Source organism: Thalassophryne amazonica, chromosome 6 (assembly GCF_902500255.1).
Source record: "Thalassophryne amazonica chromosome 6, fThaAma1.1, whole genome shotgun sequence".
Lineage (NCBI taxonomy): Eukaryota > Metazoa > Chordata > Actinopteri > Batrachoidiformes > Batrachoididae > Thalassophryne > Thalassophryne amazonica.
The window spans coordinates 111,540,630-111,562,376 of record NC_047108.1 but is presented as its reverse complement, the minus strand read 5'-3'; the positions used below and the strand labels follow the sequence as shown (position 1 = coordinate 111,562,376).

The window sequence follows — 21,747 nt, the reverse complement described above, 5'->3', positions numbered from 1 at the left end:
TATTTAGAATTCAGTTGGTCTGGTGGTATTTGGCAGTATTATGCAGTATTGATCTGATGATGGTCTTTTTTTATAACATTTTTTTAGCTCCCAGTTTTCTATAAGAATACAAACTTCCTACGGGCACTGCACTGGTTTTAATAATGAGGGTGATGTGCAGAGCTGCTGATCAGCTACAGTATGAAGTAATGGGAAAGAGTAGAAGCTCAGCTTAGAAAACGGGTAAAGATCTGTGAGCAACTCCAATGTAACCTGGAGAAACAGAGCACCACCAGGCCTGAAGTCGGCCACAGTCGTCCCACTGCCTGAACAGACCTCCGTCAGCAGTCTGAATGACTATCAACCAGTTGCTCTCACTCCAGGTGGCTATGAAGTGTTTTGAGAAACTGGTCCGACGCCACATCATGTCCGGGCTCCCGTCCACATTCGACCCACTTCAGTTTGCATACAGAGCCACCAGATCATCAGAGGACGCCACAGTCACAGCGCTTCACACCACCATCTCCTGTCTGGAACCGCGGGGGCGCTGTGCCAGGCTGCTCGGCGTTGGTTTCAGCTCTGCCTTTAGTACCAGACTCCTGGACAGACTCCCAGTCAACACCTGCTGCTGGATCAGAGACTTTCTTTCTGACAGGGTACAGGGAGTCAGAATTGGTTCCCAGCTCTCCACAGGGCCATGTATCGAGTCCTCTGCTCTACACACTGTACACCTGTGACCATGTCAGCACCCACACACATAACCAAGTCATTAAATTCCCTGATGACACCACCTTAGTGGGGCTCAGCTCTGGAGGTGACGACACAGTCCACAGAGAGGGGGGCCGCGGTTAGTGTGTCTTGATTAGTGAGAGTATGTCTTGATTAGTGAGAACACGGCGCCATTTTGGTTCCAACTGCGCTGAACTACTGAATGAACATTTAATGTTTTCAACAATTTTTTTTTAAATCATTTAACCACATACAGCAACACATCCAGGTACTGGTGCTATCAAAATAAATATAAAAATAGTTAAGCTATCAAATTTACAATTTATGATTTATTTAATTAATTTAAAGTCTGATTTATGCAGCTGCAGCTCTGTAAGTTTTAAAGTTCTCCGTCTCTGGATTATACTCTATTCTGGACTAATATGACCCTCAACAAGCTTTTCTTTCTACAATCATCACCTCCAAATCAAAGGTAAGATGAACAATTTCCTCTTTTATCGACTTTGTGCTGTAACTGTGTTGCAGACTTTTCTGATCCATTTATCAGCGTGAGCACTGTAAAAACTGTTATGATGGCAGATGAAGGATGGAAAGCAGAAAATGTGTGATGAAATTTCTGATTTAACAGGGGCACGTCAGGCTTCAGGTCCGAGTCTGAACATGGTTTGAAAAAATAAAGTGTTCAGACTTTTAATCACAGAAATAACTCCAGTCCCACTCTCCTCAAATCGGTGAATGTCAGAGTTGGACTTTAATTTGTACCGCTGTTATTGTTTTTTTAAAACTTTCTAGAACAAATGTAAACACCAAACTTATAAAGAAGTAAAAAAATACCTGGACGTGCAGGAAAACTTTGATATAAACTGAACAGAACAAAGCAGACTGATTTAACTCCCCGTGTTTTTTTTGAAAATAATAAAATAAGAATAAATAAAACATATAGTTGCAGGCTAATAACATTGACAAATAACATAAATAAGCAACTTGTATTTTTATTCTGACTGGATTTCATTTTAGTGTGATGATGGAATTCATCCTGTTTTTCTCCTCGGTCACGTTTTGTGCTTGAACATAAAATAACTACATTAACCCACAATCTAAAATAAATACCTTTTAAAAAATAAAAGCTTATTAAAGTTCACAGTTGTCACCTGCTTAATGTGATTAATGCTTCTGATCATCACTGCACATTACACTGCTCTTTTCAGCCCCCCACCCCCCACAGAGCTCGTTTGAAAAACTCCGCATTTTAGACAGCTTTCAGCAAGCAGTCCACGGCTTTTTCTGCCTTGTTTTTCGAAAATTGACTGTCCAAATGAAGGCTGGACGGCTCGCTGTCCAAAGGTGTGTCTGAATGGCTCAGCTATTTAAGGCATAAGTTTGAAAAAATAAAAAACATACTTGTGAACACTTTTAATCACAAGAGCAAGATTTTTAACTAGACTTCGGTCTAGCAGGGGAAAATATCCACTAGGCATCGGTCAAAAGTTACTGGTCTGTGACCTCGGACCAGTGGATTTCTCTACCCCTGCATCCATCCATCCATCCATCATCTAGTCATCCATCTATCATCATAATCATCTATTCAACCATCATCATCTATTCACCCATCTATCATCTATTCATTCATCATCTAGTCATCCATCTATCATTTATTCATCCATCATCTATCCAGCCAACATTTGTTGCTTTTTTTCCACGAGTCACACAAGCAGTGGGGTTTTTTTTTTTTAAGTTGGTTCCATTCCTCCAGCCAAGGCAAAGGAGTCGGTATTGGGTTATTTGGTCACATGACTTTTAGTCAGGATTCTGACATTTTGCTGACTGGCTGAGACAAGCCGCTCGATGATTGGCTGCAGCCTTTGTTTACAACATTTCAAACCTGACATGACTGACATTTTGCAACTAATTTGTCTCACTTTTCAAGTTTTCACATTTTCGGCGGTTACGCCACAGCCAATCACAGAGCGTGGCGTGATAGCCAATAGCAGCCGACGTATCAGATGGACCAATCACAGCCATGTTTTCAAAAACACGCTACCAGTCTCTTTGCACAAGAGACTGTGGTACCAGTGCTAGGTTTTTATTGTTTATATGCAGCGGCGAGTACGCATTCTTCTTGACGTTAGCTTCTCTCTTCCTGCAGCGAGAAACTGACAGAAAACGTTTCCACAACCATCAGTGATTTATTCACCCAAACATGACTTTATGCATCAACTTTACAAAATCAACAACATTCAAGTTCCAACAATCAAGAAGATGATTACAATGTGAATAAATTAACTTCTTCATTAAGGCACTCAGGAAATCAAACACCACCTCGGTCACCTGATGGGCCACGCCCACTTCAACGGTTTTCTCTGTGGCCACTGGCACTGGGTTCTGTTTTCACAAAGACAAACCAGACAACGGTTCTGTGCGCCTGTGGGCAGCTCCACCCCCTCGTACAAACACCATCAGCTCAGCCGACTGCGAACTCCAACAACAAACATTTTCAATTGTGAAAGTCAGTGAATCTTTATTTTGTCTTAAATGTAGACGCTGGCTGTTAGCTGTGGGCAGGGCCTAGCTGTGCATTGTCAATGGCGACAGCATACACCATGAAATCTGCTCTTTCAGTTTATGACATACTATATTAAACATCCATAAAAAGATAAAAACTGCTGTATTTTTTTTGTGAAAACAGACTGATGTTTGTTCACAAGTTCAACAAGCAAAGTGTAAAATCTCAAGTGGATGTTTGTTCCGATCATCGACACTCTGTGGCCAAATTTAAACGATGTTTTCTTCATCAGACTTTAAAGAGTCTCCAGAACCCAAAAGCCAGAGTAAAAACTCGCCATTCCATGTTAGCTTTGAGCTGTGGGGAGGCTTTTGTACGTAAACCTGAGTACGGAAATAAATGAGGGAAACGGGATTCTTTCAAAGATCAGTTTCTTTGACCAGTTTTGTGTTTTTAAATCTCCTTAAAGAGAAAAAAACTGGAAACACGTTTGTGTCTTTTTCAGCCAAATGACTTCACACGGACAGTTTTCTTGTTCAAGTCGCCTCTCCGATGATGTTCAGGGTCTCACAGGCCTGAATGGGACAACCAGACATCCCAAACGCAGACTCAGTCCATTTGACAGGAGCATGTTTTTAGTGTATTTTCTGTAATAACGTGAAGTCAGTCCATCAGACTTTAAAACATCCCTCACATGCTACCAGAAGTAACGGTCTTTTAGTCCTGCACCTGATAAGACGGCTTCACATCACAGATCCAGAAACCTGGTTTGTCTTTGAGCACAGATCAACATCAGGCTGCAGCCAGGGGTCAAAGGTCATAACACTCAGCAGAAATCCCAAAAACATACACACACACACGATTACATTTTCAGTGAGAGAAATCAAGTGCGTGAGTCCACTTCCTCCCATAATGCCCTGCAGGCGAGCACACCGCTCTGCGACTTGCTGCTAAAAGTCGATTTCACATTTTGATGTCTCACAACAATAAACATGATGTTTCCTTTCAACAACCTGCTGCTGTGTCGGCTGACCGCTTGAGAACCGCTCCCACCTTCCTGTGTCTCAGACCCCGAGTGGCCTCCGTGTGCATGTACAGCCACGAGCCACAGGGTGGCGTCCTTCAAATGGCGGGAGTGTGGAGGCCAAAAGTTTAATTAAATTTTAAAAGCTCGGCCAAAAAGCACGAGGTGAACGTGCGCATGGACGCAGCACTCAGGCAGCGTCGCCCACGTCGTCCTCGCTTTTCCTGGAGACCTGGTGGAGTCAGAGGGGAGGTTAGAACTGAAGCCATCCAGAACCACACACACAGACACATCTCAGGAGGAAGTGTGCACCACAGCGCCACCAGGAGGTGAACAGGAAAGAGCTAAAGCCAGCTCAGAAATCTCAAATTAATCAGTGGGGAGTTTTTTTTATTATTATTATCATCAAAGCACTAAAGGAAGAGAAGAAAAGGGGAAGGAGAGCAAATGGAGTCAGAGCTTCAGGACAACGACACGAGTCAAAGTTCAAATCAAGTTTGTGATTTTTTTTTTCTGTTATGGAACTAAAATGTTCACTCGGGTTCACCGTATTTTAGGCCAATTATAGTCCTGTCAATCAGACGTCAAAACGGCTTTGATGTCTGCCTCTTTGCTTTATGACATCAACATGACATTGTTCTATTATGACATCATGTCAAAGAAATAAACTTCTCGGTCCTTCTTGATTGCGGCTTGTTTCACGTCACTCAGCCAGGTGGAAACTGCATGAGGCTGGAGCTTGGCGCCATGTGGCGCCGTGCACCTGGACACACATGCTCACCAACCGGACCAAGTCTCCTTCAAAAGGCCCGAGCACTTCAGACGCATGTCAAGGTTGGAACTCTGATTCTGGACATTTTTTTGTTTGTTTTGAATATGATGTCCTTTTGTTTTTAATTTTTAAAAGTACTTTGTGTCCATTTCACCTCGAAGTTGCTGTATCAATAAAGTTTAAATCATTACTTAATAGTCACGGGCCAAGCAGGTTGTTGGTACCATTTATGGTGGCAAAACAATGTTTACAACCCAGCCAGACTAGACCATCACCTACACTAAATGTACGGTGGCCATCCGAGGTGACAGCTGTAGCCAGGTCAGGGGTCAATGAACACTTACACAGACGTCAACATTTAAGGGTGATTCTTAGACTACGGGCACTTATGTCCTTTGATCATATTGTATGAAAAACAGAAAAAAGGGGAAATTTCACACTTTTATAGTTATCTTTACAATGAAAGTGTGTTAAGAAATTTGTTCTAGTAGTCTATGATGACTTTTTCACCTTTTTTCAGCATCATTATATGCAAATATTGCCGTTTTGTGCTTGTCCCACACCCAGACTTTTGCTCTTAAATGATAAAAATGAATGGTAAAGAAACGTTTTTTTTTCTATTTTTTTTTAATATCTCTGAATAAAATATCAGTAAAATAATCAAAACATAATTGGGGTATTCAATGTCATCCAACTGTTGTGATTTTTTTTAAACAAAATGTAGTTGTCCCACACTATTGCCATAATTTCCACCACAACATGTAATGTCCCTTTAAACAGTTTGTATGAAAGACTGCTTGGGTAGTTTCTATGGAGATAAACAGTGACATCAGAGCACATGTATATAGCGCCAAATCACAACAAACAGTTGCCCCAAGGCGCTTTATATTGTAAGGCAATGGTGTGGTGGAAATTACATTTACAAGGCCAATAGTGCCCGTAGTTAAAGAATCACCCTTAAACAAGCTCCAATCATATTGAAAACTAAACCACATTATTCGTCTGATCATAACAATTCCAAAAAGGTATAGTTTGGACTATTGGTGACTGAATGTTGTGGAGTTATAGGGTAAAAAGAGCAAGAATGGTGTCAAAGGTCAATTTCAGTTTGTACAAGAGTCAAAGGTTAAAGTTATTCCAGTTTTAGTTTAAAGTGATGAAAATTATTGGTTGAGTTAATCGGATTTTAAAAATGACTAGTTTGCACCATGTGTTAATATACAAATAATGTTTGAGTTTAATGGTACGATTTCATGAGGTGAAAGATGGAATGTTCCATTCAATGGGGTGAATGAACATTCCAGCTTTCACCAAATTAAATATCCATACCCTTAAAAGAATGGAAAAACATTCATTATTTGTTTTATATAACAGCTAAAAAGGGACTTACATTTTGGTGTTCGTCACTGGTGCTTAACAGTCCAACACAAACTTTAAATAGGAGTTCAAAATTGTTCTCCGTAGTCTGTGATGCCGTCCACTGTGTACAGACTGCCGTCTGCTTTCGTCCTTCCACCGAAAAATCGTGTCAGACATTTGTCCAGCTTTTCATCCTAACAGCTCTTCATGCCTTTAGACTGCTTACAGCGCGGTGGATTTGGTTTTATGTTTTTTGTTAAAAGAATTAGCAGCATCAATTAGCTTCTTCAAATTGTTGTCTGCCAGGAAAACAAACTCCACTATGTTTAGTTAAAGTCTGCCCCCAGTAATGTGAGCATGCATGGCCATCGGGGTGTGCAATAACACATTTCATATAGCACCAAAATTGCACTGTCAGTGAAACACAACGGCAAATGGTACAAATAATCCACATCACGTGACATACAAGCCACCAATCAAATGACAAGGATCCACTCAGCCATTATATAAACTTAGTTATCGTGTTACGGGGTAACATATGTCACATGTCATAGAATCCAATGTACGTTGACTTTGTTTGACCTTTACTTTGGAGACCAAACATTCAACAGTCAAAACTATTCCATTTATTAATCCTATTAACTCAACCAATAATTTGCACCACTTTTTAACCAAAATTGAAACAACTTCAGCTTTTGACCCCTGTACAAACTGAAACTGACCTTTGTCACTATTCTTGCTGTTTTTAGCCCATAACATTCAGTCATAGATAGCCCAAACGATATCTTTGTGGAACCTTTATGGTCAGACAGTTAATGTGGTGTAGTTTTCAATGTGATTGGAGCATTTTTAAATGTTGACTTCTGTGTAATTGTCCACTGACCCCTGACGTGGATACAGCTGCCTCCCTGGATGGCCACCATACACTTTGTGTAGATCATGGTCCATTGAGGCTGGACTGTAATACTATTCAGTTCCCTTAAGCAGTACTGATTAGGCCAAAATTGCCTCCTGGCAGACGGACAGCAAGAATTATTACATAACTGGAGTTATAGGGTAAAAACATGCTGTTTTAACTCTATTGTATGTTTTATTTTTGTGAATTCTTGATCTTGTTAGATAATATTTGTACTAATTCCTTATTTTATGTTAGTTATTAAGTGTTTGCTTTTGTTATCTGTTTAAAAGCCTCTGAAACCTGGTTTAAAGTTTCAACAAGAGTCAAGTTTCACTTCCATTACGTATGTGCAAGTTTTAGATAAAGGGAGGGTTCCCCCTGTCTGAGAGAACCAGTAACATATAGATTAAGCCACACCCACTGTAACGCCCACATGGTATAAAAGGGTTGCACTACCCTTTTTCTGGGTCGCTTCACAAGGTGGATGCTGTCTGCGAGACCCTGGTTCGGTTTCAACGTGACGTTCAATAAATTCAAGATGAGGAATATACCGGTTTTGTTTTTGGTAAGGGGAAGTAAGGTACATAAAGAACCGGGAGAAATTACAACACCGTCTGGCTGCTGTATAAATAAATGTTGATGAACACATTGAATCTGAGCAGTGAGGGAAGCCACCACTGCTGGAGTCTCCCACATGTCCTGGGCCAAACTCAAACCTCCATGTTGACTCTGAGTTGGCATAAAAAGTGGAGACTCTCTGTACGCCGTCGTCTTCTATGTCTTTCATTTGGCTGAAATCAAAGTTGATGAAGCTTCTCAGCATTATTTAATTTTAAAGCTTAAGAATACGATACCCCAACAGATACTCAGTGACTGGAATCCTTCTCGTCGCCGTCAGAGCGCTGCTGTAAAAGTGATGATTCATGGTTAGTCTTAGTAAACTCAGCGTGTGCACAGCATGCAGCTAATCCGCCACGTCATTTTTACCATCATTTACCATTCTAGAATTTTTTTAATCTAAACATTTGCTCCTCCCAGGTCCTCTTTACTCGTCTCCACAGCAAAGCTCAGTCACGTCCACCTCAATGAGACGGATCTGTGTCCTCCTGACCTCCTGACACAGGAACAGGTCTCAGTTGTTGTTATTGCTAAAAGTAATTAATAGCTGGGCGGAGCCAAGTGTGCTGACTGTAAGTGGGAGACGGTGTCACAGACCAAACGGTCCGCCTTGTTTCACTGCACGTGTCATTTCTCAGACTACAGCAGCACGTCTGAGACTGAGTCTCTTCACCCAAAGTGATCAACTGGATTAACAGGATTATTAACCATCAGATGATAAAGGTAAAACTTGTTAAATCATTCTAAAGTCAGTTTTAAGCAGAAACAAGGTGAAATTCGGTGACACTTTGAAATGACCGAAGCGCAGTGAACGCATCAGCTAGCAGCTTGTGATGCTGTGGCGCTCTGATCGCTTCATCCATCTTTTATAATGAATTAATGATAAATTTATGTGGAAATGATTGTTGTACAAAAGCTTCAGATATCTGTCACAGAGACAGATGATGACTGGAGGCAGTCTGAAGCAGAAACGAGGAGATAATCAGTGAATTGCGGCTAATGACGCATGCGCAGTGAAGGCAGGGCGGACCGTTCGGTCTGCGACACCGATACTAAGAGGTGACGCTCCATCAGGTAAAAACAACGTGAGAGGAAAATTAATACAATAAAAAAACATGCAACAACATTAATTTTTTTTTATTTTGATGTGATGTCATAAAACAGAACTCAGACATCCAGCGGTGTGGAGGATTTTTTTTTAAACGCAAACACACATTTGTGATTATGATGTCACGTTCCAGTTCGCCTCTCGACTCGACATTTTCTCTACTGAGGACAAAAGATTTACTGAAAATCAATTATACAAAAAAAAAAACAATTTGAAAAGCTGAGAATTGTGGGTAAAGGGCTGCGTGGAAGGACATCTTGTGCTTTTTTACAGTCTGGACAGCGATGACGTGTTAAAAGGACTCCACACCATTTAATCTGAATTCTGCTGAAATCAAACTTCCTGCTCCTCAAAGTCCATCAAAGAAACAGAAGCAGAGAAAAAAAGGTTCTTAAAGAAAGAATCCGTGTGAAAGTGAAGAAAGAAAGACCGGAATCTAAGCCACTCCAAACCAGGGGAAAGGGGAAAGTTCACAACCCACAGACAAACAGGAAGTCTTTACCACCACACACCTAAAAAAAAAACCTCCCTAAATGATGTCGACATTTGTTTGTTTTTTATCAACTTTATACCTTGCTCCTGAAGAGGGGCTTCGCCCCGGGGCCACAGTACTCGTTGTATATGAGCTTGAAGAGGAAGAGGTGGAACAGGATTATGAGCGACGCCACACTGAACCAGAAGAGGAAGGGCAGGCCCGGGTACCTGTTTGCCATGTGCTCCTCGTGGGCCAGGATGGCCTTGAGGTGCAGAGTGTGGCGGAGGTCCTGCAGGTGATGCAGGTCTGTGGAGATGTAAAGCAGCGGTGTGATAGGCTGGGTCACCATGACGGGAAAGGTGTGCCCTTTGACCTCGGAGGTCAGCTCCACGGGCTCGTTAAGGCAGCCGGCCTCGCAGGCGTACAGCTTCACCGGCGTCTCCTGCGGCTTCACCGACACGTGCAGGAAAGGCTTCCCCTCCGTGTCCAGCAGGACCGCCAGGTTGATCAGATCCTGGTTGTAGTGGATTCCCCTCAGCGCGTAGCTGTTGTGAAGCACGTCCGGATCCGCCTGGAACTGGAGGTGGTTCTCTGTGAACTGCAGGCCACCAAAGCTGAGGACCATGCCCTGCATGGTGCCGTGAGCGCCGGCTGCCACCAGCACCTTGCAGCTTCTCTTCTGAAGCGTCAGAGTCCACAGGGTGACAAGCTGGAGGATCTGCGCGGCATTGCTCAGCCGCTCAGGCCACAGGTTCTCTGCATGCATGGTGGCGTGGCCACTGAAGCAGTGGTCGGCGTAGTTCAGGCTGGACTCCAGGCGGGCGCGCTCCTCACTGCTCAGACTTCGGTCCAGTAGAGGAGCCGTGGTGGAGGCGAGAACGTAGTAGAGCGTGGTGTTGACCGTGTGGCTGGACGGGGTGTGGGAGTCTGTGATCTTCCTCATTTCCACACCTGAGGGGAACAACACAACACAGTCTTAAACTTCAAAGTCCGACAGCGAAACGTGGGCCACTGTTGCCGTGTGCACTGCGCACACAGTGTCTATGTACTTTATAAGGTCGTGTGACTCTTTCTGGACATCGTGTCACCTGTAGTAGCTGAAAAAAATGTTCTCATCACAGTTCTGCAAAATAACAGATCAGCTGGAAGCACTTATGCAAACGTAAAAACCTCTTCGTAATTTGAGTTTTAATGACGAATGTTTGCAAAATTCACAACTTGGCGGGTAAAAAAAAAGCCACTTCGTGATGCACTCACCCCTTCACCAGTGTTACAGATTCACTCTGTCACTTGGCCATCAGGATTTTTTCCGCGTTTGCTAAAATATACCTCACATGCAGAGAAGTACACATAATGGTGTTTACCAGAAATGCACCTGCTAACTCTCAGTGTGAGAGGAATAATTAGCAATAAAATACATCAGCAACTGCACGGACAGACAATCATGAATATCTTGATGTTGTGTTGCTAACCGGGATGTTAAATAATGTGCGACATGTCCTTTAAGCATCACTGAGCGTGGCTGACCAACCTTTCATTACATGTCCACTGTATTTTGCACTAGAAACATCACAAACCAAGACAGCAATGTGCAATGTTTGCAAAGCCGTCGTGACCTACAATACAGCCAACTGAAACACTTGAAAAAGTGCCACATAAAAGAGCACAAGGATTTTTTTTTAGCCAGGACCAGAAAGGCTAAAGGAGCCGGGAAGACGGGTGCAACAATTTACCCAGACTGACTTCAAATATGAGTAAATTAAGTACTTTTATTTATTTTTTTGGTGGTTTCTTGCAACATTTTGGAAATGTGAGCCTTCCTAAAAAAGGTACATGAAAATTCAGTAAGGTATGTCTTCTATAATATTCCAGTTCTAAGGTAGAACTATACTAGTGTATACTAAGGTATATCTAAATATCTAAAAAAGGAAGAGTAGAATAGAAGAGTAGAGCCACTTAGGTGCCTGGTCTTGAGAACCAAGCACCCTGTCACAGGGTGTGCTTGATTTTCTCACAGAGGCAGCCCAAATATTGCATACGAATACATGTAGCCTTTTGAGGATGAAGCGCATTTCCAAAATGCCACAAGAAACCACCAAAAAATAAAATAAGTAAAAGTACTTGATTCTTTCACCATAACATGAAATCTAGGCTTGCATCTTAGATGTACGTTCTGGCAAATTATAGCTGAACTTTCAGGTCTACTTTTGAAGAAAATTCTCCTCTATACCATCATGAAGCTGTATAATTGAGGATACAAAATATCCTCATATAAAATCACACAGGTTAATATGAGAACTAGAGTCTGCAGTTGTACTGAGATGTGTCCCGCAAAGGGGGCGTGGTCACCATTTTAGATCAGGGCAACTCAGTGGGCAGCACACACTAACACTCAATGAGTCTCATCAAGAAACAGGTGCAAAATGTCGGAAAGCTGCGCATGTTGGCAAAGCCACAAACAGAGGAAGAAGAAGGAAGACAACATTTCCTTCCAGAAGTAAGCAGTTTTGGTTTTTCTTGTCAATTTTTTCTGTGACTTTTGGGCGATAAACTGGTGTAAAGTGTCCTGTCTGTGTATGAAATCTGAGGATTTGAAACCACCTGGAATTTTATACAAAGCTGAATTTATTCATAAACGGATTAAATTAATGAGGACCGTGTGGAATTAATGAATGCGGCCTGTGTGCCCGTCTGGATTGTGTGATATTGTGCCTTCATGTCTGCAGAATTTGGTAGCTGGAACATATTGGATCTGTTTAAACTTTCAACACTAAACTAAAATAAAATAATAATTTCACAGCTGATGACACATTTGCTTTCAGAAAGATTGGCTGATGAAACCATTTACTTACAGAATCAGAAATCCTTTACACCTGCAGATTGTCTTGTCCGCATCACATGGTGGAGAATGATAAAGAAAGTTAATGATTCATAATATACGTATATATATATATATATATACTCAACAAAAATATAAACGCAACACTTTTGGTTTTGCTCCCATTTTGTATGAGATGAACTCAAAGATCTAAAACTTTTTCCACATACACAATATCACCATTTCCCTCAAATATTGTTCATAAACCAGTCTAAATCTGTGATAGTGAGCACTTCTCCTTTGCTGAGATAATCCATCCCACCTCACAGGTGTGCCATACCAAGATGCTGATTAGACACCATAATTAGTGCACAGGTGTGCCTTAGACTGCCCACAATAAAAGGCCACTCTGAAAGGTGCAGTTTTATCACACAACACAATGCCACAGATGTCGCAAGATTTGAGGGAGCGTGCAATTGGCATGCTGACAGCAGGAATGTCAACCAGAGCTGTTGCTCGTGTATTGAATGTTCATTTCTCTACCATAAGCTGTCTCCAAAGGCGTTTCAGAGAATTTGGCAGTACATCCAACCAGCCTCACAACCGCAGACCACGTGTAACCACACCAGCCCAGGACCTCCACATCCAGCATGTTCACCTCCAAGATCGTCTGAGACCAGCCACTCGGACTGCTGCTGAAACAATCGGTTTGCATAACCAAAGAATTTCTGCACAAACTGTCAGAAACCGTCTCAGGGAAGCACATCTGCATGCTCGTCGTCCTCATCGGGGTCTCGACCTGACTCCAGTTCGTCGTCGTAACCAACTTGAGTGGGCAAATGCTCACATTCGCTGGCGTTTGGCACGTTGGAGAGGTGTTCTCTTCATGGATGAATCCCGGTTCACATTGTCCAGGGCAGATGGCAGACAGCGTGTGGCGTCGTGTGGGTGAGCGGTTTTCTGATGTCAGTGTTGTGGAGCGAGTGGCCCATGGTGGCGGTGGGGTTATGGTATGGGCAGGCATCTGTTATGGACGAAGAACACAGGTGCATTTTATTGATGGCATTTTGAATGCACAGAGATACCGTGACGAGATCCTGAGGCCCACTGTTGTGCCATACATCCAAGAACATCACCTCATGTTGCAGCAGGATAATGCACGGCCCCATGTTGCAAGGATCTGTACACAATTCTTGTAAGCTGAAAATGTCCCAGTTCTTGCATGGCTGGCATACTCTCCGGACATGTCACCCATTGAGCATGTTTGGGATGCTCTGGACCGGCGTATACGACAATATGTACCAGTTCCTGCCAATATCCAGCAACTTCGCACAGCCAGTGAAGAGGAGTGGACCAACATTCCACAGGCCACAAGTGACAACCTGATCAACTCTATGCGAAGGAGATGTGTTGCACTGCATGAGGCAAATGGTGGTCACACCAGATACTGACTGGTATCCCCCCCCCCCCCCCCCAATAAAACAAAACTGCACTTTTCAGAGTGGCCTTTTATTGTGGGCAGTCTAAGGCACACCTGTGCACTAATCATGGTGTCTAATCAGCATCTTGGTATGGCACACCTGTGAGGTGGGATGGATTATCTCAGCAAAGGAGAAGTGCTCACTATCACAGATTTAGACTGGTTTGTGAACAATATTTGAGGGAAATGGTGATATTGTGTATGTGGAAAAAGTTTTAGATCTTTGAGTTCATCTCATACAAAATGGGAGTAAAACCAAAAGCGTTGCGTTTATATTTTTTTTGAGTGTATATATATATATATATATATATATATATATATATATATACACACATATACATATACATATACATATACACACACACAGTAATGGACTGATATTGATGAGTTGTGCAGTGCTGAACACAGCAGCAGCAGGACGTCTCAGAGCTGCTGAATTATTGCAGCTGGAACAGCTCAGATCCGTGTAACTTTCAACACTAATATCTGGGAATGTATGAGTGTCAGAATAAGTTTAATACTTTCCTTATATAGTTTAATGTAAATTAATTTTACTGGCTCAATATCCAAGTCAGAACAGTTTTTAACAAATATTTTCAAGCTTTTTTCTGTGTGTGTTCACTCGTGTATCCGCATTGAAAATGCATTAACATCTAGGCACTTCGTCAATATTTTGCCCGATTAGCAGGCATCATGTCTCTGTCCATGAAGGGATATTCGCATTGAGTAGGCAGTATTGGGAGTGCGGACTCTAGTTCTCACATTAACCTCTGTGTATAAAATCAACAATAATGATAATAATAGGCCCGAAGGGCAGCAGCCTCTGCTGTGGGGGAGGCAAAGCAGCGGGTGTGGGAGGAGTTTAGAGCAACCATCGAGAAGGACTTTCGGTCGGCACCAAGGTGCTTCTGGCGGACGGTGAGGCATCTCAGGAGGGGAAATGGGGAACCATCCTACAGTACCTGCTGACCTCAACTGAGGATGTAATCCGGCGCTGGAAGGAACAGTTTGAGGAACTCCTGTATCAGACCGGAGCGCCCTCTATAGTAGGGGTAGAGCTGGAAGCTGATGGAGGATTTTAATAAATTTCCCTGGTGGAAGTGACTGAGGTAGTCAAACAACACCACAGTGGCAAGGCCCCAGGGGTTGGTAAGATCCATCCAGAAATGCTAAAAGCTCTGGGTGTGGAGGGACTGTCTTGGATGAGACGTCTCTTCAACACTGCGCGGAGGTCTGGAACAGTGCCTAAGAAGTGTCAAACTGGGGTGGTGGTCCCCATATTTAAAAAAGGGGGACCAGAGAGTGTGTGCCAACTACAGGTGCATCACACTACTCAGCCTCCCTGGTAAAGTTTACTCCAGGGTGCTGGAAAGGAGGGTTCGGCTGATAATCGAACCTCGGATTGAAGAGGTACAATGCGGGTTCCATCCTGGTCGTGGCGCAACCGACCATCTCTTTACTCTCACAAGGATCCTGGAGGGTGCCTGGGAGTATGCCCACCCAGTCTACATGTGTTTTGTGGACTTGGAGAAGGCGTATGATCAGATACCCCGGGAGATACTGTGGGAGGTGCTGCAGGAGTATGGAGTTTATATTTATGTTGATTTATTTGGATCCCCATTAGCTGCAGCAAAGCTGTAGCTACTCTTCCTGGGGTCCACACAAGTTTACAAAATCAAATAAAAATACATTCAAAAATATATATATAAAGACAAAAAAAGAGGAAGAAAAAAAATAAAACAAATTCCAATCAAATTAAATTAATCATCACACATGGTCAGCCTATATACACACACACACACAAAAAAAACATGTCTATACGTAAGGTCAAACCCAGAATGCTTATCATACCAACAGATGCAGCCTTAGACGCTTCTTAAAAAAACATTCATTTGAAATGAGTTTAATGCAGTCGGGTAATACATTCCATTCCTTCATACCCCTGAATATGACAGTGTTTTTGGAGTGGAGTGAGGGGGTCCCTTCTCAGGCCATCCAATCTCTGAACTCACAAAGCGAGAGCTGTGTTTGGGCGCTCGGCAGTAAGTCGGACTCATTTCCGGTGGAGGGTGGCCTCCGCCAGGGCTGCGTCTTGTCACCAATCCTGTTTGTGATATTCATGGACAGGCTATCGAGGCGTAGTCGGGGGAGGAGGGTTTCCGGTTTGGTGGGCTCAGGGTCTCATCACTGCTTTTTGCAGATGATTTGATCCCGTTGGCTTCATCGGCCTGTGACCTCCAACACTCAATGGATCGGTTCACAGCTGAGTGTGAAGCGGCTGGGATGAGGATCAGCACCTGTAAATCTGAGTTCATGGTTCTCAGCAGGAAACCGATGGATTGTCTACTCCGGGTAGGGAATATGGTCTTGCCCCAAGTGAAGGAGTTCAGGTACCTCGGGGTCTTGTTCATGAGTGAGGGGACAATGGAGGGAAAGACTGTTGTGACAAAAAGGGAGCTGAGCCAAAAGGCGAAGCTCTCGATCTACTGGTGAATCTTCATTCCTACTCTCACCTATGGTCATGAGGGTTGGGTCATGACCGAAAAAACTAGATTGTGGGTACCAGCGGCCGAAATGGGCTTCCTTAGGAAGATGGGTGGTGTCTCCCTTAGAGATAGGGTGAGAAGCTCGGTCATCCGTAGGGAGCTCGGAGTAGAGCCACTGCTCCTTCACATCGAAAGGAGCCAGCTGAGGTTGTTGGGGTATCTGGTAAGGATGCCCCCTGGGTGCCTCCTTAGGGAGGTTTTCCATGCACATCCATCTGGGAGGCGACCCCGGGGAAGACCCAGGACTAGGTGGCGAGATTATATCTCCACACTGGCCTGGGAACGCCTCAGGATCCACCAGTCAGGGGTGGTCAATGTGGCCCGGGAAAAGGATGACTGGGGTGCCCTGCTGGAGCTGTTGCCCACGCGACCCGATCCCGGATAAGCAGTTAAAGATGAGTGACTGATAATAATAATAATATTAAAGCAAACACAGGTCTGGTATCGGAATAGTATCGATATCGGCAGATATCCAAATTCAGATGTCGGGATCAAATCAGAAGTGGAAAAAATGTGGATCAGTGTATCCCTACTGTAAATGGAGCAGTGAATGGACACATTCGTCTCTGCGTTCAATTAAAGTATTTCTGTATTTGTTAATTGTCACAGCACAAATACTGATGATGTGCACATAATTAAACAAAGTAAATGTCACTTGTGTGCACACAGGAACGGTTGATGCGCTCGCGCTTACATATTTATTTTTTCTAATCTATCTTGGCAGTAGAGCGGTAGCCACCATGTGTCTCATGTGGCTGTGAAATGCACACTCAGATTGAAAATTAATGGCAGCTGGTTGCTTTGCCACTGTCTCTCATAGCTAATGTTACCAAGGGATGATGGCATCCCAGTGATGCTTCATAGCATTATCAACAATGCCGCTGGGTCACCCTCTGCAGGACAAACTATGTAATGACACCACTTCCAACAGCCAAAGTGTTTCTCTGTGTTGCTTATTCAATAAAATTAAAGTTTCAATTTAGGTCAAAACAATTCTGATGCCAATATGTTTGTAAAAGGCTCATCTCAGCCAATAAATCAGCCAATCAATATACCGGTCCGGATCCAGTTAGAAGTCACACTCCCAGTTTCATTCATTTGGGGGAGCACGGCACACCAGTGTGAATGCACCATGATATGGATTACACACCACAAGTATTTTTTTTAAACCTTTATTTAACCAGGTTAGTCCCATTGAGATCGAGACCTCTTTTGCAAGGGAGACCTGGACAGTTATAAAGTTTCCAGTCCACCTAACCTGCATGTCTTTAAATGTGGGAGGAAAACAGAACACCCAGAGGGAACCCACACAAACACAGGAAGAACATGCAAACTCCACACAGAAAGGCCACAGGTGGGAAACGATCTCATGACAGGAACAGGCTTCCTTTGAATGCCTGTATGGCCCCGTCTTTAAACATCTTCAAGTCTTGGTTAAAAACTCATTTGTTTGCTCTGGCTTTTGACTCAAGCTAGCCGATTCCTGATTTGGTTATGATTATCATTTTAGCCATTTTGTTCCTGTTGTGTTTTTCATTACTATTATTATTTTTTGGGTGTGTGCAGCACTTTGGGCAGTTTTTCTGTATTAAATGTGCTATATAAATAAATTTGACAATGACATTGACACGACCTTCTTGCTGTAAGGCAACAGTGCTAACCACTAAGCCACTGTGCTGCCCACATACAGAGTATACAGAACACATGCTAAGTTTTTGTTTTTCGTATGCTAGTGGAAAACATAACAGACAAAATCATGAAAAATATTCATACATTTTGAGATCAATAAACTTTTTTGGCACAGCTCTGACCAGGACTGCTGTGATCACAGCCACAGGTGCAGGTGGTCTGTGCCCCCAGTCACCTCCCTCATATTCAGGTGACTAAAGTACATGATAAAATACTTTTTGTAGACATAACTCAAAGTTATTTAACAATAAAAATAAAGAAAAAAAATATTTTAAAACATTTAAACCTATAAAACGTTTTTCACACAGATTTCAGGTTTGAAGGAGCAGATTTGGAAATGAAAACCGTCTAGGTTAAAAGTTTGCTCAAAAATGATCATTCTTAAAGGGGTCATATAGCACAAAACTAGTAAAACATCTAAAAAGTAGAAACTATCAGTTTGATGTTGGCATTTTTATCCTGTTCTTACACTTGTTCGATTGGGCAAGTGGGTTAGTTGATTTCATCACAGGACATAGACCTTTACTTTTACCAGGCAATCAGCCGAGTCTTAGTGTCAAGTCTTGGCCAATATCATCAGTGCAGCTGGTAGGAAACGGTGTAGAGTACTACCCTGACCCTTTAGAAGACCAAACATGAACTGTTCCTCATCTTTAAGCTGTTATGTGCAAGGAGAGCTCACCTGAAATAAAAAGGTCTGCCCAAGCCTGTTGGTGGTCTGCAAGCAGCTGGTCTACACTGGTCCTTATCAGCTCCCCAAGCTCCTTTTTGGCTGCATCTCGGAGTGAGCTGAAGGTCTCATCCAGCTTTAAAGAATCAATGGGTTCTGAGGTCCACACTACCGACAGGATGTTGTCTGTGTAGTCAGACTTGGCTGAGACTTGGATTCGACTGCTCAGCTTCTTGGTAGCCACCAACACCAGCACCATCCGGTTGTTGTCCATTGGCACTCTGCCAGATGACAGCATGATCTCCTTGTCATCCATCTTCTCCACACTGCTGGAGAACTTACTGCCAAAAGAGGGACTGCCATAGGAAACTTCGAGGGAGGCAGTCCTGTCAGACGGGTTGTTGACATGGATTCGCTGCAGGTAGACATTCGGTCGACTTCTGTGAGCAATGAATTCTTCTCGAATGGTGACGCAGTCCCGGACTGAGTACAGAGCTGCCGACACCACACATCGGACTGACAGCACGGCCCCTTTGCGGAGCCACAGCAAAGTGGCCCTAGCTTCAGTCTGCTGTCCTTCCAGATGGATTCCAACCCTGGGTGAGTATTCAGTCTGGTGGACTGGAGCCGAGCCAGCCTGTGACGATGAAGCCACCCATAAACGATTGGAATCAATATCCAGCAGGATGTGTCCATTCCCAGACACAAATGGCGTGCCCAGTTGTTCCTGAGCAGTACTGTAGAATCCTTCTCCTCGGTCCACAATAGAACTCCACCTGTGGATCTCAGCCAACAAACACTGGCCAGCCACCCCTCCTGGAACAGCTGGGCCACGGATCAGACGCCAGCTGCGTTCTGATCCCAGGTACCAGGAGAGGATGAGGAAGACCAGCAGTGCAATCAGCAGCCTGCGAGCCCAGCTGCTGGACAGCAGGCCTGGAAGCCCCTTCAGCCTCTGCTGCAGCCACATGGTGTCCTTCAACCACCTACAGTCAGCAGTTAAAACGGTAACACAACACTGCAAAACAAAATAATTGAGTCAGCATCTATTTGTGTCTCAGCAATTAGCTTTTGACATTTATCACAAAACTCCAGCACTCACAGCAGAGTAAAAGAACAGAGTCTGACATCCTAACTGGCACAACCCCTCAGAGACACCTGGAAAGTGTTTACAACTTTAAACACCATCAGTCCAGACTATCAAGACAAGTCTGGACCAGGAGCACGTGCAGGCAGTGTGGCTCACCGCATCCGCAACCCCAGGGAACTGCCTTAGTCCATAACCACCACCTGCCTGCCACACCCAAGTCAAGCGTGGCCATGTCCTTGTCCTTCTCCAGCTACTGGGGTCCTCAACACTCAGGCACACTGAATCATCCACAGAGAGCTGATGTTGGCTGATGGTAGCTAATGTTCCCTCACAGTCTCAGTGATCCTCCTCATCCGAGTCTCATTAAGTAACTGTTCATCTGACACAAAATCATTCGAGCAGGATGCAAAGCTCCTCCATAGAGACCTGGTACCAAAGACATCCTGCTGTGCCAGGACCCTAAAGACTTGGACCATGACTGTCAGCATCTCCAAACATCTTTGACCTCATGACTCCATGAGCTCCTCCCTGGATTATTGGTTTTGGATCAACAGAAAATAAGACGCTAATTATGCTGTTGTGAACTGTTTGTGTAGAACCAGCTTTGCAGTTATCAAGGGGCTGTGCCATCATTACATCAAATATCTATAAAGGGCATTATGGCGTGACACAGTCTGAGACCTCTGACAGAAAGTTCAATCTCAGATTATTAAAATCATTTTTTTGTGCGTGTTGCTGCTTTTGTGTTTCTCATCAGCTCATATTTTGTGTGCACTGCTCACTTCACGGCTTCATTTGCCCCCGAAAACATTTGAGGAGAATCAGTGCTCGTGGACAGAGAACACGTCCTCCTGGGGACACGTCTGCTTGGGAACAAACGCCACTGCCAGCTGTGTCCAAAGGTCCTCCAGCCAGGACAACAAAGGACCTGAAGTCTCAACTGATCTGATCTAGGACATGCAGCAGACGGCGGTCTGAGAGACGTCAACCAGTTCCAAGGAACCACACCAGTCTATGACCCAAAGTCTCAAACTGGACAATTCTGCAGACAAAGTCTCCAATGGTGTCCCACGAGAACATGGACATAATATCACGAACTCAATCGATCCACAAACTACTCCTTCTGACTTCTGACAAAGTCCAGAAGCACTGAGTCCTCATGGTTCTGGACACAGGTACCAGAACCACGAGGACCAACACAAACAAGACTGACACAAAACAACGAAAAACAACATCTCAGACAGCATCTAAACTGCACAAAAACACATCAATAATAATAATAATAATAATACTGTTACTAATAAGTTAAATAAACAGTGAGTTAGCTTCTCCACAGTTAGCTTAGCTCTGAACCACACGCTCAAACGTCTTCTCGTGTCTCACATCGTGATCTGTGTCGGATCATTCGGCCCGTGAGGAGATGTCCGATTTCACATCTTTGAAGAGTTTTTATTTTGCAGCACAAATATTTTGTTTCCAGATAAATTAGCAGCTCAACCTAAACGCTGGCAGACACTTCCGGGTTTGTCACAAGTGCCGTAAAGAAACAAGAACGACGTAATGATGCTGCGTTCAAAACGATACTAAACTCGGAAAATATAGACTCTGAAATTCCGATTTCCGAAAAGTGTACATTCCCTGAATTCAAAAAAACAAAAACACTGGAGGGGACACGATGCTCCTTTTCGCGATATTTCAGTCCGCCATCTTAGAAAAGAAAATATTATTTTATGAACCAAAAAGAACACACGAACATTTTCAGAAAAACAAATCAACAAAAACAACAACCAAACATGCCTGTGAAAAACACTAACCAGTAATGATTAACTATATACAGACATTAACTATATAAATCCACTTTGAATTACTTCACAATAAATAGAATGAAACTAAAAATCCTCAATAATAAATTAACTCTACAATTTGGGGAGGGGTTTTTAAAGAGTTCTGAGGTATAAAATAAACTTGGATAGAAAGATTTAAAGAGTG

General features: G+C 43.3%; 1 protein-coding gene across 1 annotated transcript; it reads right to left on the bottom strand.

Annotated features, from left to right (window-relative positions):
• Positions 1 to 2,874: 2,874 nt before the first annotated feature.
• kiaa2013 (KIAA2013 ortholog) lies at positions 2,875 to 21,314 on the bottom strand. The gene is made up of 4 exons (XM_034173142.1): positions 21,142 to 21,314; positions 18,681 to 19,686; positions 9,563 to 10,416; positions 2,875 to 4,467 (listed from the first exon to the last, which is right to left on the bottom strand). Exons 2-4 carry the CDS (start codon positions 19,636 to 19,638, stop codon positions 4,426 to 4,428), a joined length of 1,854 nt encoding a protein of 617 aa, XP_034029033.1. The 5' UTR covers positions 19,639 to 19,686; positions 21,142 to 21,314; the 3' UTR covers positions 2,875 to 4,425.
• Positions 21,315 to 21,747: the final 433 nt, after the last annotated feature.